Source organism: Halictus rubicundus, chromosome 2 (assembly GCF_050948215.1).
Source record: "Halictus rubicundus isolate RS-2024b chromosome 2, iyHalRubi1_principal, whole genome shotgun sequence".
Taxonomy (NCBI): Eukaryota; Metazoa; Arthropoda; class Insecta; order Hymenoptera; family Halictidae; genus Halictus; species Halictus rubicundus.
In genome coordinates this window covers 19219079-19244671 of record NC_135150.1, presented here as the reverse complement: position 1 = coordinate 19244671, position 25593 = coordinate 19219079, and the positions used below count along the sequence as shown (strand labels likewise).

At 44.7% G+C, this 25593-nt stretch overlaps 1 protein-coding gene across 12 annotated transcripts in view; it reads left to right on the top strand.

The window, feature by feature from the left end:
• Positions 1 to 25593, top strand: part of LOC143365523 (uncharacterized protein CG43867) — a 199992-nt gene that overhangs the window by 155008 nt on the left and 19391 nt on the right. For 11 of the 12 annotated variants that reach the window (XM_076805768.1, XM_076805772.1, XM_076805767.1 and 8 more), the window contains exon 3: positions 19641 to 19703. In XM_076805768.1, the coding sequence (XP_076661883.1) occupies positions 19641 to 19703 (63 nt within the window). Of the gene's footprint in view, positions 1 to 19640; positions 19704 to 21187; positions 21474 to 25593 lie in introns of those variants that run through there. The other variant, XM_076805779.1, reaches the window with a different exon arrangement.

The following is a 25593-nucleotide window of genomic DNA, read 5'->3' as shown; positions in this document are numbered from 1 at the left end:
TAAAAAACTTAAAATTCACGGGCGTACAACGTGTTAACCGTTAGCACTCGAATGGCGACTGTAAGGCGCCACTAAAAATTCCTGTATGATTATTCAAAATATTTTTTACATTATTAAATTTGTTTGTATTTAATAAATTACTGAACATTTCAGTACTGTACGAGTAAATTGCACCATTTCCGTATGTATAGCATGAAAAAATATATATAGAAGGGAAATATTCTAGGTCGGAAGAAATGTTTCGTTATAGAGTTAAAATGGCTTCGAGTGCAAAGGGTTAATAAATTCAACAAGTCGAGCAGAAGATAATTCTTCGAATGCGTCCTCGGGTTTGTACTTTATCCAATAATTTCAGTTCGAAATACAGAAAATTCGCGGACTGGCCGTAATGCGTCCTCTATCGAGGCTTCACTAATATTCGGTTACAGGAATTAATAACGAATAAACGAACAATGCATCGCACAATGCTCAACGACGCGTGTGCCCGCATTATTCATTGCACGCGATACGCGACCGTTGGAAAGCACAGAGTGCGATATTAAAGCAAGCTCGCTCAATTAAATGGACGTTTCATTGAAAATATTCTTTCGCTGTAGCAATAAAGCCATTGGAATAATATATAGTGACAATGGTGGGAATGCTGGTAGGGAATTCTGAGCGGCAGTTTACGCAATTCAACGGCCGAACTCACAATTCCCGTCGATCTAACACATCGACGTCCCGACGCGGTTTAAGCCAATAGAGACAGAGCGAGAGTGAGAGAGAAAGAGAATAAGCTAGACCCTGAAACCCGTGGTTGCTCTCTCGGCCGGATCCGCAATTGCTTCCGTTACCCATGAGACCTAATTACGGGACGGTCGATTCGTCTGCGATGTTCGGTGCTCGGCGCGAAACTCCAGGTGAACGCGCGTGGAGCGCAGCTCGTCGCGACGCGAACTTTCCCGGTCGGAGTTTCCGCGTCGATTATAGACGAGCAGCCTGCATATTTCAATCCGTGCAATTACCCTAGAGGTATACGAGTTTCCGAAAGCCGCTCCACCGTCGAGCGGCTTTGTTCGCGGCACTTGCTTCGAGATATTATTAAACCGCGTCTCTCTCTCTCTCTCTCTCTCTCTCTCTCTTCTCTGAGCCTCACGCGAAAATTCCTGCGCTCGTAAACATCCAAACCGCTTGACGTCTTTTCCAGCCTTCGCGAATTTACCTCCCTCCAGGCGTAAACCCTTTCCCCTGTATCGCGAGCGAACGATCGATCCAGCGGCCTCGTCTCGATCCTTGCTACAAGCCCTCGGTGCCCCTGGAACGATCTAGATTATCCCCTGAGGCAACACGGTGTCGCCGAAAGAGGAGTTCTCTTATGACGAAAGAGTGTACTATCTTGCGCTGTTTGTGGAGAGTAGGCGTGGTTTTTGCTGAATGGGCGTGGCTTGCTCCGGGTAGGCGTGGCCTCGCGGCTCTCACGAGGTTAAAACGATTATTCCAGACTCTATACTGTCTCCTACAAATCTAGCAATGAAGGTGAAAAACAATTCGAAAACTTCTTAGCCAATCCAGGGATAGTAACAAAATCGTATCCAGCACGATACCGATGCACTAGAACATCGCGGAACGAAGTGCACCGAAGTTGAAGAAGCAGATATGAGGGAGGTAAAGTTGAAGGTATCGAGAAGTAATCCCTAACTTTCCAAATAGCCCCGATATCCAGCTCTCTCCGTGCGAAACGCTCCGGGTAGGCGTGGTTTCGTGGCCCGAGCCCCTCTTCAAGACCGCTCCAACGCCTCGCGAGGCTCGCGCTGCCCATTCTCACGCCTCCAAGCACCCTCTCCGCTCGGCTGGTGTCCGAGCGCGGAATATCCTCTAACGAGCTTTAAAATCGAGCGTCCGCCCGGGTTAACCGCTTTCTATAAAGCGGGAATCGCATTACCGTGGTCGCGGGAGGACGGACGCTGCGAAAACCGGCCATCAAAGTCGGTTTAAACGCTACACGCTCGGTGTCAGGATAAATGGGAAATGAAGAGGTCCCGGGGAAGAACGAGAAGAGAGAGAGCGGTCAATTTTCCACGTCGGTGGGACGGGATCCCGATGCCGGAACGTTACACCGGTTACACATCGGACCGGGAACCGCGGTGGAACAAATCGAAAAACTCGGGGGCGTATCGATCGCGCGGGGGGCTCGTTCCGCCGTTGTGTTTTCGGTATTCGGTTCGATCGTTCGGGAAGAAACTCGCCGGCAGAAGCCGCATCCCCCCGACGTTCGACTGAAATAACGTAGTTCTAACTGGAGCTATTCGAGCGAAGTATTTCGAGAGACCTACCGCTTGCTCTCGCGGCTCACTGAACATTCTCCGACCCCGTTCACGAACAAGAAGATATTGAGAATTAACAAGCGACGAGGTATATAACTGAGTCCCTCTGTCCCCCTCCCCCCTCCCCCTCTTTCTACGCCAGAAGATCCATAGCCGAGTAGAGTAGGCGCGGCGGGAATAATCGCCGGCCTCTCGAACCAGGAACCGCGGAAAACCGAGCTTTTCAATATTCACGGCAAATCGATCCTGCGAGACGATAAATAAAGCCAATATAATATGTACCAGAGTAGCCCGGCTACGATCCATATTTTAGGGCTGATTCATCGAGACAATGCAAGACGAGGATCAACCCTTGCAAGAGGCTTGCCACCTGGTACGCGGCATTGTGCTTTTCATCGTTGCATTGTCACCTGTTACGCGACTTAGCAAACTTTACCGCATCCATAGGTGGGTGAGGAAGCGGTGCAAAAGTAGTCTGGGGTCATTGCATGCCAAATCGATCACTTTTTGACCTCGGCATCGGCGAAACTGTCCCAATTGAAATATGTTTGCAATTTTTAAACAAATTCTACACCGGAGAAATGATGACTTAAACCCCCCTAATTTCACATGGACTACAACATATTTCAATTAGAACAAAATCGCCTATAGTGAGGTCAAAAAGTGATCGATTTGGTATGGAATGACCCTCTGGAGATTTTCAGCTGCACACGTATTGTTCTCTTCATGGCAGCCGACAGTCTAGATGTATTTCAGAGTATAATATTAACGCTAAACCTACCGACACCTCTTGCATACCTATTCCCACCGTGCGTGGTCAAAATGACCGGTCCTTAAAAAAAGTTATTGTTATTATAATTAAACGTGGATAATAGTGTCGACCACCTTTGCGGTTTGGATGCAATTGCCATGAAATAGTATGATTAACCGGCTATTATAATAAGCCGGCTCATTTATTTTGAGTTGGCCATGCCACATTGAGAACAGCCTTTCTTTTATACTGATCGTTTAGGTTTAGAAGAGTAAATACCATATTATCCGGCCGTGGTAGGTACATATATTTCTTGGAAAAAAAAAATAAAACGGGAAATAAATACAGAAAAATACATTGTATGCATACTTTAGGAAAATTCGTAAAGATAAATATCGATTTGATAATGTTGTATGTACGATATTGTACGCAGAAGTTTGAAAAGGTCAATGTGACCGGCCGTGGTAGAAATAGTGTTAGCAGATTTGCGGGTCTTCATAAAAAGTAGAAAGTGTTTGCATTGATTTCAAGGCACGGGGGAGCCAAATGAAAATTTGTTCCGTGAGGGGACAAATTTTATTCCCTCTTTTTGGATTGCTTTTTCGATGCAGGATCACTTTCTGGTTGATTCTAGTGCCGATTAATGGACACCCTCTACGCAGTGTGTTCCTCGACAAGAGCGACGGGAAAAATCAAGCCGATTTTCACGCGAATTAATCAAGAATCGAACGGTACTGGGGGCTTTCGCTGGCTCCCTCGTCAAAATGAAATCCCCGTGGAAAAAACTGACCGTGTAATCCCGCGACACCGGTGAAATCGAAACCGTGGAAATATTCTTCCGAATTTTTACCGCCGTGGACCGCGACGACCGCTCGACTCTCTACCGCAATTCAATTTGTGTAAATGTTGTAACTGTTGCGGGAAAACTTGCCGGTACACTGCCCACCAAAAGTTCCAACTTTGTCGTCTATAACGAAATTCTGTCGCTGGCGAATTTTCTAGCTGTCCTCTACGGCAAATAGTTGACGTAAGAGGAATGTTTATGTAGTGTTAAAACTCTAAGCGAAATTCGGTGAGTTTAGTGTTGGTGATTTTAGCCACGGACGTCTTTCTAAATAAACATTTAGCCTGAGGTTGCTCATTTTCTGTTTATTTATTCGTGAACGAGTCTGAACTGTTTAGTGCAAATAATTGCAGTCAGAATCGAGTACAAAACTCCGCAAAGTGCTATACAGTACATTATTCTGTAGAAAATAGTTCCATATTCATCCATGTGTCTTAAACTGTTAGGTGCAATAAACTGTACTGAAACGAGGAAAAAATACATGCAGAATCGAACACAGTATTAAAGACGTGTAGTTTATTAGTAGACTGCGGATTTTATGCATTTATGACAAAAATCAGTAGCTGTAATTCAAAACAGTAAACAGACTAAAAGAGTTTAACAACATCAATATACGATTTTTACAGATAAAAATTATTAATGACCAAAATAAATTTTTACGTAGCTCCTATAGATTCCAATTGATAAAATAGAATACAGATGGACCACAAATTAATTTCTAGATAATACCTACACTTATCTAGGGAATACATTTATCCCTTCATTTTCAATCCCTATGTGCAAGAGACTGTAGAGAAGCGAGAGAAAACCCTTGCACAATTGATTTTATAAAATACAGTGGGGATGAACAATTAATTATTTTTTAAAAAATAGCTCCATATTCGTGTTTGCTTTTCAGACCCTCAGGGGCAAAATACCATAATGAACCAAACAGGAATACGTTCCCAATCGAACACACGATCACAAAACCGTGTGCACGAACAATTTTATAAAATGCAGTGAGACTGAAAAGTTAATTGTTTTTTCAAAAATAGCTCCATATTCGTTCTTGCATTTCAGACCCTCAGGTGCAAGATACCATAATGAACCAAACAGGAATACGTTCCCAATCGAACACACGATCACAAAACCGTGTGCACGAACAATTTTATAAAATGCAGTGAGATTGAAAAAGTTAATTGTTTTCTAAAAAATAGCTCCATATTCGTTCTTGCATTTCAAGCATCCAGGTGCAAGATACCATAATGAACCAAACAGGAATACGTTCCCAATCGAACACACGATCACAAAACCAAGTTCATGAACAATTTTATAAAATGCAGTGGGGTCGAACAATGAATTATTTTCCAAAAAATAGTTCCATATTCATTATCGCATCTTGAAACAATAATGAAACAAGAGGAAATACATACACGATGAGCACACGTCGCAAAGCAGGGTGCGGGCGAAACAGAGCGAAACGCAATAACGTTCGCGCAGTTAATTATTTGGTAAACACAGCCGCATTTTAATTCTCGTATTTGCAGTGCTATCGATTCGGCAGAGTGACAGGAAACTTTCGGCGGGCAGTGTATGAAGCGGAGAGCTTGCGTGTGGGCGCATCGAAAAACCGGGAAACGATCGGCGAGATAGGCGCGACGAAATCACGGGTTTCACGGTGTCGCGTCGAATCGCGATATTCCCCGCCCCCCATGCTCGATTGGCCCGCGGGCCGAGGCTTTATTATCGGCAGGGTAACGCCGTCATCGTCGTTCTCACGATTGTTAGTACGGTCGTCGTTATTGTTATTGCGTTCGCGGCGGCGGTGGCCCGCGGTCGTTTTCCGGCGCTCTCGAGTGCCTACGTGCCCAATTCCCATCGCAATTTGTACACCGCGGCGGACACCGGCCGCGAGATCGAATTATTTTAGATTTTGCTCCATGCATAGGAGCCGCGGCGACCACGGGAAATCTTCGCTGGAACAACAATGGCTGCACAACACCATTATTTCTATTTTTGTTCGGCAAATCGACCGTTTCCCGTCACTCCTCGATTCTCGGGCAGCCCGCGGTCTATTTGATCGAACCCATGCAATGATTGGAATACTAGTTATTAACGCGTCGATTGTCGGAACAAAAACTACAAATGTTGATCGTTTTCCGTCGCTCCTTCGATTTTTTCGAGGTCCGCATTCGTTTGATGAAACCGATACAAAAATTGGTAGAGTGTGAGGGTCTTTGTACATTTATGGGACAAACGAGTAGGTGCGATTCAAGGTGCATTTACGTATTTTTATTTTGCGTAAACACCCTATAGAACAGTTGCTTAGTTGCTCCGATTTATTTTACAGTTACTATAATTACAACTTCTTTGTCCTTTGTTTCCTGCAAGACTAACAAGAACTTATGAATGCCTATATTGACTTTAACATTGGCTGAAGGATAAAATTTAATTATTAGATGTTCGATGAATTCTTTCAGCGAACATCGAAGAACGTGATTGGTGCAAAGCCAGGGGTTAATAACGATATCAATCAATTTCCCCGAACGTCATTGGTCATTCGAGGCTTTCTCGGTTTAGCATTATTGATTCAGGCTTCCCAGTACGTTGCTTCATTCCTGGAACAACGTTCCATCAGAATTGCAACTAGCTCCGTGAAGAGACTAAAGACGGCTTGACACTGTTGGCTGCTCGGCGGATGCTCTCTTTCTGTACTCTATTTTTATAATCTATCGACTTCTTTTGTTCGATCCAGTGCAATCTATTCTCTCGTTTTTTTCGATTCGAATAAAGAACGGCTGACCCACTATCGCGTTACGAGCCACTGAATTCAGAGCTGGCGTTAATAATTAACACGTTCGCTGATCACTGTTCGTTATCTCGCGGTGACGACGATTGCGCATACGTATAGATCCAGGTACGAAATTCTTTTTTGTATGCTGCGGATTTTATTCGTCGCGTGGCTAAGGAATACTCCCTGTGTCCCATAATAATAGTAGCAAGTGAATATTTAGACTTTGGCGCAGAATTTCGAAGCCTTCGATCAAAATCAATGTTTCACGACATCTGTCATGTGTTTTGACACATCTTTCATTTTTTACGTTAATTATTACGCATTATAACTATTTTTCTAATTTCATCCGCTGATCAAAATAAATTGTTTTATTTCAGTTGAATACCAACCCATTGTAAACGCGAGATGAGAAACAGAGAGTTTGAAGAACAATGTTTAAAATTATGGAGCTATCTGAAGACTCAAAATAAAAATTGGGAGTAATATTATTAATTTAATCTAGTTATTTTTTATAATAAATATTGCGTTCTATATTTCTTTTGCTACTATGATCATGGGACGAATTAGATTCAGTGCTACTATTATTATGGGACAGAGGGAGCATGATTTCTATAGGTACAGTGATTACAACAGTTTACACCGCGCACAGTAATTTCCGACTAGATTTACTGCCTTCAGAGAGGACAGTCGACTTAAAAGAATGAAAATTGTAGGATCAATTTAGCATGTCTCTGGGACCATGCTGCGTATCAATGACGTGGCAATGAACCCGTTAACGATTTCCTCGCGATCCCGGACGCAGACCAGACGCGCGATTCTCGAATTTCGCGGAAGCTCGCCGCCCTCGTCACGAGATCCCGCATTTCGCCGAAAGATCAGCCATTGTAATCGCTCGTTAGGTTCGGGATAATTGATTCGTCCGTGTCCCTGTCGCTAATAGGGGCCCGATAAATTATACCGTCGGTTATCCTCTTTGCGTCCGTCGACCGCGAATATAACGTGACCGCTAATGAAATTCGCATCGTCGGAAATTAATTCGCGAGCAGCCGGCCTACCGCGATATGTCCAGAGAGATGAAGAGAGAGAGAGAGAGAGAGAGAGAGAGAGAGAGAGAGAGAGAGAGAGAGAGATATTGGTCGGTTCTCCACACAGAAAATCGAGTTATCGATTCGCGCTGAAGCGACGCCCATTGCATTAAAATGCAGGTCCTGCTAAACAACAATACAAAAATGTATTTGAAAACATGCGTAAGTATTTTCTTTTAAAAATATTCCGGCAAATTTACAAATGAATAAATCAGTGGTGCAACGAAAATTTATTCAATACGAAAATAATGAACGTGGCGCTCGATCTACAAGACGAATCAAAATGACAAAATCGGTTATAAAAATGTCCCTTTTACTGTGCTACACACACACGAATATTTAGTTCTGTGCACTTGTTCTGCCTGATTCTAATTTTCCCACAGATAATAAGAATTATCCATCACTTAAACCAAACATTTTTAGGGATTATAAAAATGTCGTCACGAGAAACTGAGTCTTAATTCTTTTAATAATTCTTTTAATAATAATAAATCAGAAATGTTCATTTGTATCGTGAACGCGTAGAATCCGCAAGAAATCATAGTTTATTAGAAACCATAAGGAACAGAAATATGAGCACAGACAGAATGCCAGTCGGATGTTGGCTGATTGATTTCCGTGGGGTCACTTTTTGCCGCTTACTAGCCAATTACTGTGTAAAAGATGGTCACACAAAATGTAAAAATAATTTCCAGAGCTTGAATCGCATATGAAACGACGGGTGCGTTCAACGCGATTATCGGAGCGGAATTGCGCGTGTGAGGGCGGTTTTTTTTTACCGGGGAAATCAGACCTGAAAAATCCGACCTTATCTTTCGCGCCCCATTTTTGCCAGTCTCCGGCAGCGCGGAAAAATTCTCCGGGCAAGACCTGCCTTGAATAAGTAATGCCCGGGGAATCCTCGATCCTCGGGAATTCGCTCTGTTTTGCATCAACCTCCGCCCTACCTCGGCCTCCCGTCTTTTTTATTAACCAGCGCGTGCTACGATCGCGTGATTAATCTACGCCCCTGGCCGCCTCTCGCGCAGCCCACGATTAACGTTTTCCCTGCCTCCGTAGCCGATTCGAGCACGGAAGCGGCGGCACGCGCGATTTCCTCGATCCCCGATGCGTAATAGTTGTTCATCTTCCGCTCGAACTTCGCGGAACGTTGACTTCAGCTTCCTGGAGCTGTTCGAAGATCGGGGAAAGCTTCATCGAACTGCTACCGGGAAACCTGTGAAATTCGCCGCACACTTTTCATTTTGTCACCTCTGAACTCGGAGAATCAACGTCGTTTAGGTCCGTTTCTTTCTTTTTTTTTTTTTCTTTGATACAGTTTTCGGCGATTTGTTTGCATCGGTAGCTGTCGCTTTTGAAGCAACGACTGCGGATCTGAAATAAAATTGTTCCGCATCGATCGTGGGAACAAGGAATTAAATAAAAGGTGATTTCATCGCTTAATAATTCTGATACATTGAAAACAACAATATTCTTCGATTTTTCTAAGAATTTGTTTAATGTTTCACTGATTCCTTCATAAAAATCAGCAATCTATTTATTACGTTTGTGTGTTACATTCATTACAGGGTTTTAAATTTAAGTTGGTCTTTGAGTTGGCCATGCCACATTGAGAATAGCCTTTCGTTTATACTGATTGTTTAGGTTTAGAAGAGTAAATACCATATTATCACGTGCGGTCACATTGACCGGCCGTGGTAGGTACATATATTTCTTGAAAAAAAAAATAAAACGGGAAATAAATACTGAAAAATACATTGTATACATACTTTAAGAAAAGTCGTAAAGAGAAACAGCGATGTGATAATGTTGTATGTACGAAATTGTACGCAGAAGTTTGAAAAGGTCAATATGACCAGTCGGAATAGTGTTGAATAAAAAATGATTTCATTGCTTAATAATTCTGATACATTGAAAACAACAATATTCTTCGATTTTTCCAAGAATTTGTTTAATGTTTCACTGATTCCTTTATAAAAATCAGCAATCTATTTATTACGTTCGTGTATTACATTCATTGCAGGGTTAAACAGGCGGACAAATAACAGCATGGCGAATTTAAGTTGCTCTTTGAAAATTTATTTTTATACGTCCTTTAAACAACGCATACTTCTTCAAAGATAAAATCCGCAGCACGCAATGCACGCGTTCTAGATCCATAATGCGCCCAGATACATTCTCGTAGAATCATTCATCACATTCATTTATTACATCCATTTAATTACAGGGTTAAACAGGCGAACGTTTAGTAATCTCGAGGTCGCACGCTTTAAGAATAAACGGCTTGCTCGCTTCGGGAAGATTGTCACGAGTCGTTTTATTTCTCGGGGACGTGCTCTTGAGGTCGAAGAGCAGAATCGATGCATCTTTTTCGCCGTCGATGGAATACGTTAGAGACCGAGATCGATCGATCTCGCGGCGGAAAGTTCGCCGGCGATGGAAGTGGATTAAAGCAATTTTCTGTTGCATCGGGTGGGTCGACGACGAGCAGTTTCTTGACACCGCGAACTTCTCGCCTCGTTGAAGGAAAATTGTGGAAGTTGGGATTGGAAGTTGAATTAGATTTAACTTCGAAAGTCCATCCGCCGGCGTTGCACCGCGTTGCACCGTGCTTGCACAGGCGAGCCGCGACAAAATACCCGAAAGTGACAATTCCCCCCTTTCGGTCACGAGCCGTGAAAGACTGCTAGTTTCCCTTTTGTCGGCTTGCTACGTGCACTCTGCGGCTCCCTTTCTTCTCATCGCTGTTGGAATATGCTATTCGCACACGATATCGCGCATTTTTACGTTGCAGAATGACTTTGAATATATAAACCTTCCATAAATGGTAATTCTTCGAGGAACACTATGGTACCACCTCCCCGGTGGACGTTAAGGAGATTCAAGAGAGCTTTAGAAATTCTGTTTTTATCGATGCATTGTTTACTGGTGATTGTTCCGCGATTTTTACGAATCTAGAATTCATACCCTCAAGCGGCCACTGAAACTATTTTTAACGCTAAATCTACCGAGCATTAAAATTGGTTGGTGCGTGTTACCTTATAGAAATAATAAAATTAAATTTCCTTAGATTTTGTGTTATGTACATGCTTTGAATAAAGAAATCTAGTGAATTTTATAATTTGAGTAATTATGAAATGAAAAATCTGAAACCATTCAATGGCTATGGCAGGTTTACTTTCTTTAATTGTAGCTCTACTAAAGATCCAAAAACGACACGCCTGCCTGTGCTCAGTGATTATTATCACAGAAACAGTTAGCCTGTTGAACACAGTTTCAGAAAGAACGCAGTCAAAAGAAGATTGCGAAACTTCGACCCAAATAGGAAAGTTTTAGCAGAAGCGTGTTATCTCGAACGATGAATCAGTTGTCGTTGCTCGGATCAAACGCCGCTTTATCTCCAGAGGAAATGCAATCTCTTATCTAGCTCCCGGAATCGGTGACTGACGACTGATCGTCAAAACACACAGCGCGAGCTCGGATCTAGATTCCTCGCGATCCACGATTTCCCTGGCAATAACGGCAAAGAGAAACAACGTTCTACCCCTGAAACAGTCAAGTATCGTTAAACGCTTCGTTCCTCGATCATTCCTTCCAATTGTTCCCAATGAATCATTGCTCTGCACTGAAAGAGAAGTTTTCTTTTACATTATAATCTGAAACAAGAATCCTTAAATGACGTCAGGAAGCAACTCGTTAGCTCATAACTGAACTTGTTACGATATCGAGTCATACTCGCGATGAAGATTCTGAGCATGATATTAAAACCAGAAAACTGTGTTATTAAAAAATATCAAAAACTATGTTATTAATTTCCTTTAAACCGAAATAAAATTCTATTTTGGCGTTCTTAATGTACAGCTGAATTGAAGAACATACACGATATGTATCATACAAGTTTAGATACAAGATACAAGTTTCCTCCTTTTTCAAGGGAATTACGAATTACAAAAAAGTTCTAATCACTGAAACCGTGAAATAAATCGTAGTGCAAGGGGTGAAAGGTTAATAATAGGTTTCGCGTTAATACGATCCGTCGATCGTTCGCGCCGACCAATAAGGTACGGCGTCCATAAATCTCGACGGTTCGCGAGGAACGCGGCGCGCGATATTAATTAATAACATTAACGATGAATAATAACGGGTAACGTCCGCGTTAAAATCTGGGTCAGGCATCGTCGAGAGCAGAGTCGGTGCGCGCGGCGCGGCGCGGCGTGCTTCTGGTCGGCGTAATTTTCTTGCTAGCCGGGTTCGCTCCCTTGAGGGGCAGCCACGGCTCCGCTACCCTTTTCCGCTCGAAATAATTAATATACAAGGCACAGGAGAGCGATACGGGGGCGGGTGGGATTTCGGTCGAAGGAAACCTCTTTCCGGGGGACCTGCGAGACCCATGAAGTGCTAATGTGCTTCCGTAAAGACCTGTCGACCGACCCGGCCAACCGGTTCATAAAAAATGAACGCCAACACACCCTGCAACGTTTCCACGGTGCCTGCTGACCCGTCTTCTCCTCGAATCCTGTCTCCACGACTCGAAATCCTTCGACAACCGAGCTGCTGATCACTGGTTCTCTAAAATGCATGATCCGTTTACTGCGTTGCATCGCAGCGAAGCCGTCATTCGCATGTGGTCTACGTAGATCGTTTTTGCCAGACCAAAACAAACTATAACTTACTAAACTAAACTATAACCAGTAACTTGAGAATAATATAACAACGTCATTCAATTCCTCTAATGTCCCTATCGGTTTGCATTTGACCAATCGATTTTTGTGATAAGTGCGTAAAGTCATTTTAATAGCTCGAAAATAATGTAATGTTTCTATTGTATCAAATTGCGGTTACTTTTTTCCGTCTGCAGAGGGTTATAAAATTCCTAGAGTGCGAAACAAAATAAAAATTGTCTACCTCGTCTGTGACAAGACGTAGGAGCCACTCAGGTGGTTATTTTCTTGTTTAATCATTTTAATAGCCCGAAAATAATACCTGTAATTTTTCTGCTATCTTCACTTGCAGTGACTTTGATCAGAAGCACGTGAAATCCACAATCTATTCATCACGCATGCCAAAGCGCAGTAGACTAACGTGTCTGACCACAGCGCACCCATTCCCCTGAAATGCTCGCTCACGCAAAGCGCGCATCAAAATCGTCCAGAGAAATTGAATTCCACGTGTTCGCCCATCATTTTCGTGAAAATCTGCGACGACCATGCCGCTCCCTTTTCCTTCCACAACGTGAAAATCGAGGAAAAGACTCGCGTGACGGTTTTCCGCGGAAACGAACGAACCGGACACGGGCTTGTATCACGCGCTCGCCTCGGCTTTCCTCCCCTTTCTTTTTCGCTCACGCGACAGGATCAGGCTTGCCATAAATTCAGCGGCAAACAAAGAGAAACGAAACTCAAGAAGGCCACGATGCTTTATGTTTCGCATCACGCTACCGGCCGATAACATTAACGAACCAATCCCCGTTCCCTTTTTCTCTTTCTCCCTACGTTTCTCTCGGTTTTCCGCCCTTCTGAACGTCAGGGGGTGAAAGTTATCGTTTCTCCACGCCCGGCGGCCTGCTCTCCACTTTTTTTCCGGGGCCTGGGAGCACGTTTCCACCCTTCCGTATTCTTTCTTTGGCCCAGTTTTCCCCGCGACTCGCGTGGCGTCGCGCACTCTTCATTAGACACGGTCCGATTTCGCGAGATCGACGTCGTCGATCCTGAAATCGCGAGTTCCTCGATCTCCGTCGTCGTTCAATTATCGCGTTGCCGCACGCCGAGACTTTTTAATCATCCGCTCGCGTGTGTCCCGCGCTTCGATCGCCGCGCAATCACCTTGAATTTACGATCCGAGCCCTTTTCCACCGTTCTCTCGATTAATCATCTCTCATTCCTGCGCGATCGCGATTCGTCGACGTCGCGCTCCTTTGAATCTAGGGAACGCGATAATGTGTATAACACGATTTCGCGAATGCGTTCTCGTTTCTACGCTATTTCCTCGGCTTCGATCGCTCGCACGAGCTCCCCGCTTCCGGCCTCACCTTGCGATACACCTTGCCGCTTCCTCGTTCACTTTCAAGGAGAGCCAACATGCGGGCCCCTTCCGTAACGAATACTTTCCGTTCCAGCTGCAACGAGCCGAGATTACGATCTGATCCGAGTGAATAATCCAGGCTACCTTACGCACGAAAACTTTCGCCACGAAACGCTTCACACCGGCGCTGGACAATGGCTGGAGCACGGAGTGAGAAATTGCGAAAGCGAACGCTAGACTTATCGCCGAAAGGATACTTTTATTTTTGAGCTCGAATTTCGGTTTTTGAATACTGTGGACGCAGACGCTCTTTGAAATCGATTGGGGATGAACGTCATAGTTGTTCCAGGATTGCAGGGACACTACGTGCATTGCAATTGGACGTTTGATTTCATTTGTGAGATGGATCCACTGCGGATTTTTACGGAAAATAAAAATTGTCACAAGGAGAGGGTAAAAATTGATTTCTTCGCGTAATGATTTTAACAGGTTGTATATATATTGCGATATTGATCTGTTTCTTCTATTTTGTCTCTCTCGTACTCGATTCTGTCATAAATGCATAAAACGCGAGAATGAGTAAGCGCAATTTTAGACAGTGAAGAAATTTTAAAAATTGAAGTAAAATTCCCGCTTAAGAAATTGTACACTGGTACAAACTCTTAAAGTTCTGATATCACCATTTTAAGGGATGCACAGTGATTTCTCTATATACAGTGTGTCCCACGAGCTCTGCCCGCTTGAATATCTTGGTTATTTCAAACAATACGAGGAAATGTTACTTACAGAATATCATTTATACTATATTATGTAGTTTCTTAAACCGTACAACTTCTGTAAGTAACATTTTCTCGTATTGTTTGAAATAACCAAGATATTCGAGTAGAGAGAGCTCGGGGGACACACTGTATGTCGCCAAGACCTTGATGATAAACGTCGCGGAATTATCCTCACTATCGCGAGCTACACCTCGTGAGGGGCCACATAACGTGAGTGTAAACAATAACACGGCTCGGGTATGTCTTCTGGACGATACACGACGATGGCAAGACCCGTGTTGTTGACATACAGTGGCGGACATTATCTTACGTAGAAATCATATTTTAAATTCCAAATGACCTACAGCCTCCTGGAAAGCTTGCAAAAATGTCTGAACTATGTTCTTATACAGTGTGTATCTTTGTTTATAATGTGTACGGCTCCAGAAAGAAACGAACCACCGTCCCCATTAAAATCCTCTATCCAGCAAAATCTCTGAAAAAAAAGAAAATCGGCTAATTGAACAGCCCTTGTGCAAAGTTGACAGTACCAAACGACCATTTATCGGAGCAGGTTTCATAAGAAGCGCGTTCGTCCGAGCTTAAGGGGTTCTTTGATGTGCTCCATCGCGCCCCGCCCCCCCGCTGAAAGATTCACGAGGCAACTGCTGTTCACCGGTTAGCTATTCATGGTGCGGAGCATATTCTCGCAAGGGAACAGGGAGTGCTGGACCAGATAGAAGGAGAGAAAGAGAGACAACCGGTGACAGAGAAACGAAACCGTGTCCGCTCGGTGACTTTCATAAGGCTTTATTGCGAGGCCTGTGGTCGTTGCCGAATCGGGGAGGGCCGGGACCAGTGCTCAAGCACTGACGACAGTTTGAGAGATCCTCCCGGCGTCCCGTTTGCGGCTAATGTACCCTTCCCGTTCCCCGTTCCTCGTTCCCGGTTCCCCAGAAACGCGTCCTTTTCTTCGTCCGGAGCCGCGACTTCCTCGCCGCGGGAAATCCGCGTTCCTCCGGAACGTTTCTGCGTTTCCCTTCTCCGCAGTTCTTTTCATACGTTCTCCCTTTTTTTTTCCCCCGCTCTCAACGCCAGATGCTGCTAACTGCGCCCTCCTCTGATGAGATCCTCGTCTCCTGCTTTCTTCCAACCATGGTCGCTCTGGAATTTCTCTACTCAGCCGTCTTCGCGAGCAAGGGCTGAATTCTGACGCGGCCCACCGGCCCTTCAACCCCAGACCGGATCGAATACGCCTCCCGTCGCTTCCTTTTCCTCCTCGGGGCTGTGCTTACGCGTCCTCAGACCCGCTACCCACCTTTCATTACCGCGATTGAGAGCCTGTCGACGCACGCTGATGCCCGGAACCGTCGAAACACTGTCCTTCCAATTTTTCCCATTTTTTTTTCCCCCCGACCGTCAGAAAACTCGCTCTCGCACGAATCTAGCAGTCGCAAGCAAATATAAATTTTAATCAATATCCCAAGATTGAAGGTCAGATTCTCCGCCGACTTCTACCTACATTCTCGCCACGACTTCTATCTCCAAGTGCCGCTGGCGATATAAATTTTAATCAATATCTAGAGACTGAAGCCCAGATTCTCCACCGACTGCTACCCTGTCTGCAAAAGCTGCAAGCATTCTAAACTTTGATCCAGAGATTGAAGTGTAGAGTCCCTAGACAGCAGAAGGCTCGGCTTTAAAATTCTAACTTTACGAATTTTCCGCGTCGCGGCCGAGATGCGGGGTTAGAATGGCTTCGAGCGCAAAGGGTTAATAACATAGGATTTATTCTGATCGAAATCTTCCTATCGCGAGTCCGACTTGCAAGAGGGGGTTAACGGTGGAAGGTTTCCGCACCGACACGAAGGAGAGCCGCGCAACCCAACCAACCGAAAACGTTCTGTCGGAGCCGGACAGCCCCTTTAGGGTAGGAAAAATGGCGTTAGATGTCGTGTTCCGACAGACCGGCGCGTTTCCTGTCAATTACGCAGGGATGGATCGTTCTCTCGTTAACCGGGCGCGATAAATACTGGTGTTATTTGATCAGGGGGCCCTTATTGCATAAACAGTTTCCGGGCGCGGAATAAATTTCAGCGGAAAGGCCGTGGCAGGGAACTGTGCAGAGCGCGAGTGGGTAGAGCAGAGAAGGTGGAGGTAGAGAAGGTGGTTGTTGCAGGTTCGTGTGGATGGAGGGTGGTTTGAGCGACGGAATTCCAGACCGGGCAATAACGGCCGCGAAATTCGGCGTCGCGCGCGAGAGCACAAGCTTGTTTCGTGCGGCGCGAGGCACGGCCGTCCTGGTGATTAATTAAAACAGAGGTTAATATACGGGTCGAGGCTCGGCTTTAAGAGCAATTCATACTGTGTCCCGGGGGTCAACCACGGAATACTTTTCAGCCGGTTTCTACGCCGCGCCGCGAGCACAGTCAACGAGAGGAGCTGGTCGGCTTAATGGGGCTACCCTGCTAATTCCGGGGAGACTTAAATCACGGCTGCGGCGTCGCGTATCGGGCCTCGTTCTCCTCTCTTTCTCTCTCTCTCTCTCTCTCTCTCTCTCTCTCTCTCTCTCTCTCTCTCTCTTTCTCTCTGTCTTGCTTTGCTTTCCGACGAATCAGCCGGCGCCGCTTTTCCGCGAGCCTGCCCTCGCCGGAAAATTGCGACCTCTCCGAAAACCTCTACGAAAACTGTCCTTCTGTGAAGCCTCGCCACGCTTTTGAGCAACTTGTTCGCACATGTGTCTAGCAGAATGATCTTTAACACTTTGAGTGCCACGTCTCCCCCAAAAATGGAAGAGAGAATTATTTCACCAGACTTGTACAGTCAGCCGCGAAAGTACTCGTCCACCCTTTTGAAACGAATAACTTTTATAAAATTGGCTCAAACTGCTTGAGTTTGTTCTTTTCTAGTTGTTAAAAGGATTGATAACCTAGGTAATTTATAATAAAAATTCGTTTTTAAACGAATACTTTTGCGCCCGGCTGTTAACCCTTTGATTGCGGCGCACTCAAACGGTACCCCGAGATTTGAACTGAACAATATGAAGACATTTGACTGAGCAACATTGAAACAATTTCCGATATTCAGTTGCTATGTTACATAGAACGATAAATTCCATGTTGAAACAATTGGTAAAACAGTAAAGGTGTTACAGTCAGAAAAATGTAGACAGCGTTTATTTACGTCTTTCGTATATGAGCCGTTCACTGCACATTAATTCCATTAGCCATTAACTCCACTTTTTGAAAAATCGTAAATTTAAGTGTCAAAGCACTCGGTATAGTCATAACTTTTTATATTTATAATAACTTTCCCGAATAATAAAGATTAACACCATTAAACGACAAAATTTTTTTGACCATTGAATAATAAATAATTTATTTCGAGTTTGATGAAAGCTACATCTGTATTTCTGCATTCTACAATATTTATTTTAATTTATATTATCAAGGGAATCTTAAAGAACAATGTACATCATGTCATCGCATTTCTCAACTTTTTGTTTTATGCGGTTAATCGATTTGTGCAATGAACGGCTCATATATTGATAGACTTGTCAGGGCGTATATATACGTCTTTCGTAGTCAAAGAGTTAACTAATTTTTGGAGTTATTGTATTAAACTTTTCAAATGGACATCCAAGTGGAATCATCGATCAGTGCGTTAGCCCAGTTGTGTTAGTCCCTTAATCCCGAACCGTAGAACATTTAATCCCCCCACCCCCTCACCCGTAGACCGTCCACGAATTAATTCCCTCTCCACTGCTAAGCGAAGTTTCGGTCCTCGAAGTCCTCGGCTTCGAGGAAATACGAGCGCGTCGCGGCGCGACACGCGCTTATCAATCTTTGACGGATCAAGGGGGGCTCTCCGAGGCGTCGCTTAAGTCCACGGCATCCATTAAACTCTCGTCAGGCCGCGGCACTGCGTGTCGGCTATGGGCTTTGAGCAACTTTGATGGAACTTTTCCTCCTCGCAGGAAAATTAGATGACGTGAAAGTGGCTCTACGCGCCACGAAAGAACCACGGTTCCGATACCGGCTGCTGCTCGATTATGAATATTTCATTTCTTTTTTCTTTCTTTTTTTTTTTTGAGAAACATCAGACTCGACGGCAACCGAGTTCGCACTCTTTGTTGATCGTTAGAAAATCGAGGAATTATAGAATAGATAGACCAAGTTTCATAGAGATCGAGTTAAAAAAGATCGAGCAGGAAAAATGCGTTTAAAGTTTGAGTAAGTGTGTCGTGTTTGTATATCGTGAAAAAATCTTAATTCGTTTTAACTTACCGCGGTTCTTTGCTAATCTGTTCCTCAAAAAGTTGTACTTCAGCCGTTTTTTCTTCTTTTTGAGAAACACGAGCCTTTCCCGAAAGGAGCCCCGTTCACTTTATTTTGAAAATGACGTATAAGAACATCTCTGATCACTTTCTAACTTTTCTTATCGCATTCCTGAGGAAATTTCCTATCGTTTTAAACTAGGGAAGAAAAAGCTCTAAAATTTCATTTTTCCCAAGGTTTTCCTTAAACTATCGCTCGTATCTCCCGTTCTAATCTCAATTCAGGTGCAAAGATGTCGCTTGAATTTTTTCAGTCGTTTACCCACTGAAAAACACGTCGGACACAACCGATCTTCGCGATTTAATAATTCTCAAAAATTTCATTTCACCCAAGGTTTTCCTTAAACTATCGCTTGTATCTCCCGTTCTAATCTCAATTCAGGTGCAAAAATATTGCTCGAATTTTTTCAGACCCACTGAAAAACACGTCGGACACAACCGATCTTCGCGATTTAAAAATTCTCAAAAATTTCATTTCACCCAAGGTTTTCCTTAAACTATCGCTCGTATCTCCTTTTCTAATCTCAATTCAGGTGGAAAGATGTCGCTCGAATTTTTTCAGTCGTTTACCCACTGAAAAACACGTCGCAAACAACCGATCTTCGCGATTTAAAGTTGCCGAAGAATCGTTTGCGGAGCGAGGGTTAATAATTGGGAAAAACCGTGCTGGTTCGACGTGCGGTGTCTCGTCGACCGTTGTGCTCGTAGCGGGATAACTTCGAAAGCGAGGCACTCGCAGTTAATTAATGGGTTTCATTTTTCTTTGCAGCTCTCGGAGCTCGAGCAGCGGGTGCTGGAAGCGGAGGGCCGCGCTGACGAGGCGGAGGACAAGGTGAGAATAAATTATAATCGCGGTGTTCTGTCTCTCGCAATCGAGCGAAATCATTCGACCGGTGGTTTCGTAAGGATTTTCCACAATCGCGGTGTCCTTTCGACATGGTCGAACGGCGATCATGCTCGTCGAAAGCGGATCGATGGGTCGTTAAACCGTGCGCTGCGCCGGGTTGCGACATCGTACCAGATCGTCCGGTCGATTCGTTCTAAGCAATTACGTTGACTCGCAATTAACGGGACACCGGTGTCGTTAGTTAACGCTCGGACCGGACCGGCTCGGGCCCGAAGACATCAAGGATAAATAATTAATTTAGCGAGTGGTAACGACGCTACTAGCGAGACCGCCACATGCATACACACACACACACACATATCGGTTTAATGACTTCGAGAGCAAGTGCAAGCGCGGGCTGGCTGTCCCATTAAATCGTCTTTCATTGCGCGGCTTTCGAAAACCCATTCGCATTTCACTGTTTCCAATTAGAACGTTGATTCACCCCCCCCCCCCTCCATACAAGTTCCACGGGATCTAATGAACGGGACACCGGGGTTTTAAAGGGCGGTTAAGATTGCACTTCTAATCGATCCTCGTGGGTGCTCGATGAGCTCCTCCCGGGCAGATAAAAAAGAAAACGGTGCAATAATCGATACTGTGTTACCGACCCCATGGAGAATCGGGAACTGCACCCTCCGGGGAGCTCTGCTACCCTTACCGACTGCCACCCTGCTTTCCTACCCTAGATACAGCTCTGGGTTTCCGTTTTATCAACGGGGGCAGGTCCATTCCCTTCCTGCAATCGCTAAAGTTGAATTTACGCGCTTTACAGCTTCTTCGCTGAACAAACTCTTTGCCAATGTTTATCCTTTTGGAAGGGTGTGAATTTTAATTGCTAAGAATCCTGTTTATACTTTAAACTCTGTCGGTTACAAAGTCGACTACACTTACATCTTCAAACTATTTTCCCCCTTTCTCATCTTTCGAGAAAATAAACATTTAGTTTGTAATCTCGCGTCGTGAAAATTTGAATAATCAGAAATGAGTCACTTTCGCTTATTTGGTTGTTCTAACGTGAATGAACTGTACCATGTATGTTACAGTCTATTTTCTTTGAAATCTTCATCATGTATGTAACTTAGTATTCAAAATCAGGGGGCTGAACTATAAAAATCGTGAATAAATTATTCCACTTCCCATTAAAATCTCCACTGGATTTCCAAACTAGTCCTGAAGGATCTAAGCAAGAAACTGATCCGCCCACAAGGAGAAACTACCCTCTGGTACAAAGTACCCTCTGGAACGAACTCCAGTACCAGTTACCCTCAGAGTGAAGGGTCCTCCCGGTCGGTACTCTCCCAATATCATGGTTGTCAGGGCGCATGTTGGTTCGCATTGATTTTTGCCGAGGCGCGAGCAAGACGGGCCACTAGAACGGAAGAAAGACGGCCAGCTGGCTGCTCCGGAGAGGATTGACCGAGAGAGCCGAGAGAAGAGAGAGAGGAGCGACAATATGGCCGAGCAGCCGGCCGGCAGGACCGTCGTTTTGTTATGACCTCGAAATTCGGCGGTGAAGTCGTCCGGCGTTGGTGAACCACGTGCATCCGCGGGTGCCGGCTCGTGTCATCTTCGTCTTCGTGGTCTTAGATCCTCGATCACTCGTGGTCCCGACCGCGGAAGGATCGCCCGAGCTGATAGGCTCGGACGCGACGTCGACATTCGAACCACCGCGACTCGAGAATTATGGATCCCTCCAGGTGACATCGATGAAAGGTAACTCCTAAACTCGCTGGATCCCTCCTAGCAAACGATCATTTCCTGATGCGATTGTACGCTGAATCCTTAACGACTGCTTTGGGTATGGCACAGTGTCACTGCTTCTCGAAGACGTCGTAGCCATCTGGGACATGTTCCAGTCGATTTTGGTGAAGTTTAGGTGCAGGGTAGCTTTTAGAAGAGTATTCGACCCTGATTTTTATGTAGGCCATTGTTCGTGAAGGTGTGACAATGGGCCTTGGAAGTTAGGGGTTGAAAACTGGTTTCCTAAGATAATTCGGAACGTGAGGGTTGTGGGACGGTAGAATTGTTTTTACCGACTTGAATATGTTCCCTTGTAGGGTTAGTCAATGCTTAGACTTATTGTCAGCTATTTGTTGCAAGATTTTTCCAAGATTAATTTCATAGATGCTAGGAGATGTGATTATAATCATCGCAAATTGTCCTAGTAACTAGCACCCACGGATATTAAGCATTTACACTTATTCTTTCACTTAATCACAAAGTCGTATCAAAGTCATATCAAAGTCAAATATAAAGAAATTATATAGAGTCTAGAGCGTTAATTGGACAAGGATCGTAAAGCCATCATAGAGTTGAAGAATACATGGCGTTAAACGGATAAGGATCGTGGTCCGAAGACATAGTGGATCGTCGATCTCGTGAAACGATCGAGGACACCACCCCGGTCGTCGCAGCTCGACGAAAGGGCGAAACGAATTTAACGACCCGCTTTGACGGGACGTGTCGCGTATAGAATTGGCAGCGAGCCAATTCATGAGTAATCCGCGTTTCCCGTGAGCACCCGCGCAACAAACAAAATAAAGGCGCAGCGCAGACGATCCTTACACACTTCTCCCCGCGACTCCTTTAAATATTTCAAAGCCGCCGACCAAACGCTCCGATGTTGCTCTTTCGCGTCGCCCTACGCGACCCTGAAGGGAACCCTCTTTTAGAAATCGATCCGCTTGCCGCAAGCTTTTTATCGAGCCCCCTCTTACCACTCTCCCCAATTAAATCATTTTAAAATGTACACATACTAGTCGACTCTGCTGTGAAACTGACGGAGTACGTGGAAAAAGTACAGCTCACAAATGCGTACGTTTTAATCTTTCGGTTGTGTTTGAATCAGGATGAAATCGTGTTCTAATTGTATTCTAAAGGTCATGTTCTCTTCGTGTTCTAATCGGAACGAAAAATCGTGGTCTAAAGATCATGTGCTAATCCTGTTCTAATTGGAACAAAAATCATGTTCTAATAAAAATCCTGTTCTAATCGGAGCACAAATTGTGTTCTTATCGTTACAAAGATCGAGTTCTAATTAGAGCAATGATCGAGTTCTAATCGTGTTCCAATTTGAACAATAATCGTGCTCAAGTTAGAACAAAAACCGTGTTCAAATCGTCACAAAGATCGTCTTCTAAATATGTCCGAATCATCACGAAAATTGCGTTCTAATTGTGTTCGAATCATCATGAAAATCCTGTTCTAATCACGTTCCACTCGACAAAAAGATTGTCCTCTAAATTTATTCGAATCATCGAAAAGATCACGTTCTAATTGTGTACGAATCATCACGAAAATCGTGTTCTAAATATGTCCCAATCATCACGAAAATCGTGTTCTAAATGTGTTCGAATCGTCACGAAAAGCGCGTTCTAATTGTGTACGAGTCATCACGAAAATCGTGTTCTAATCATGTTCTAATCGTCACTAAGATTGTCCTCTAAATGTGTTTGAATCATCACGAAAATCGCGTTCTAATTACGTTCTAATCGTCACAAAGATCGTGTTCTAAATATGTCCGAATCGTCACAAAAATCGCTTTATAATCACATTCTAATCGTCACAAAGACCGTGCTCTAAATGCGTTTAAACCGTCACGAAAATCGCGTTCTAATCACGTTCTAATCGCCACAAAGATCGTGCCCTAAATGTGTTCAAATCGTCACAAGAATCGCGTTCTAACTGTGTACGAATCATCGCAAAGACCGTGCTCTAAATGCGTTTAAATCGTCACGAAAATCGTCTTCTAATCGCGTTCTAATCGCCAGAAAGATCGTGCTCTAAATGTGTTCGAGTCGCCACGAAGATCGCGTTTTAATTATATACGAATCATCGCGAAGTTCGTGGTCTGGTCGCTAAAATCCCGTTCTAATCATCGCGTGAGTCATCACGGGTTCTAATCGATTCTCGCTCTATTCTCCTTAAAAGACCAACTCGAGCAAAAGAACGTCTCCGAAAGAAAAAGGAGGATTCAGCGCATCGTTCGGCAATTTCGCAACGCGTCGCGATCGTAAACGTCGCGCAGGATCCAGCGCAATTTGTTGATCCGCTTCTCACGCGTCCGCCGGTCGTTGATCCATTTAGCCTCCGCCGCCGCCGCAGCAGCAGCCGCGTGGTCGTCAGATGTCTCTCTTCTTTTCGTTGTCTGTCTCTTTTTTTTCTGCGGTTGCCCCCGGCCCATCCCCCGAAAGATTCGCGGCGGCGGCGGCGGTTGAATGGTTGTATCTGCGTGTGTACGTGCACGTGAACGGACCCGTTTTGGCGGGAAGCCAGCACACGATTCGACGCCGAAGACCGGTCTTTGTCGCGTGCAGCCGCACGTGCGCCGCCGCTATGGTCCAGCCTAAAAAGATAAAGCGACCGGTCTGTCTCCGGCTCCCACAGCAATCGACCCGTTTCATCCTTCCACCGACAACTGAAACTGCCTTCTGCAAGGATCGAACCGGAGAGGCTCACCCTTCTGTCCCGATTGAATGTCGCGATACGATTAAACCGTTGTCGATTCGAAGCTGCTGCATCGCATTGTCGACCTCGGGGCCAATGTGTTCCATTCGTTCCTCGTTGGTGCGACGTTCAATCGCTACAATTAACACCACGTTGCCCTACGACTTATTTCGCAGCTACAGTGATTAGAACTCTCTCTATTCGTTCGTCATTTTTTGTGAGAAACAGTGCCTCTTCTTGTACACTTTCTCTAATGGCTAAATATCGATAAGGATAGCATTTCTAGTTAAAGGAAACTCAATGATATTTAATAATAGATCTCATTCAAAATCTTCGCCAGTGATTCGATATTATAAGGTAAGGGGTTACTGATCACTAGACTGCGGATCTTTATGCATCGCAGTGAAATGAACCCATTGAAATTTTTCTAATGTTTGTACCGTTTTAAATTACACCTACTCGTTCCTTTGATAAATGCATAAAATTCGCAGTCTACTGATCACAGTCGAGGACCGCAGAAATTCCTTGAAACCGAAGTAATTCAATTTAAACGAACATCTAAAGGTCACGATCAAAGTTTGTGATATTAACTACTGTTTCAACCCCCTTGTAACCAACGCTGTAGTACAGTGAATTCTCGATATATGTCAACAACGCAGCGTCATTTATCGTCCAGGAGACATACCCGACCCGTGTTATGTTTACACTCCTCGGCGTCCGAGGCCTCTCATGGGGTATACCCCGCGGTAGTGGGGATATTTCCGCGACGTTTACCATCCAGACCTTGGCGACATATACAGAGAAATCACTGTATACCAGTGTAGGTCATACCATAGAAGAACATAGAACAGAACACTATAGCCGAACATAGTGTTCGATCTTTCTCCAGTTTTGCATCCTGTCCTCAAGAAGGACTTCGGCTATTGGTGGCAGGTTCTCGCCCAGATCGCTCAATCCTCCTCGCACCTGATAATCGGCGATTATCCCCCGAACCCGCGACGATAAACCCGGATAGCTGTGGGAGCAAGATAAACCAGGAACGTGGAATCCGACGTGCAGCTCGAGGGAATTCAATTATCCCGTGACGGAGCTATTTCTGGTTTCGCATCGCTTTGCTTTCAAGCCTGCGCTCCGGGAGACGTTCGTCGAATCGATAAATCTCGAGACGCGGTTCAAAAATCGCCGGTCACGTTCGACGCCGCGCTTGAACCGCGGGTCGTCGTCCTCGGTGCCAGAGAACGGGGCAGCCGGTGCTTGAAAACGGTCTTACGATATCGATTTCGGTCCTCGAAACTGCTCAAAAACTGCTCCATGCAACCAAAATATCTTTCAATCGCCACAGCAAATCTTCGTATCTCGAGAACCGATTCTTTTCTTTGGTCCTGGA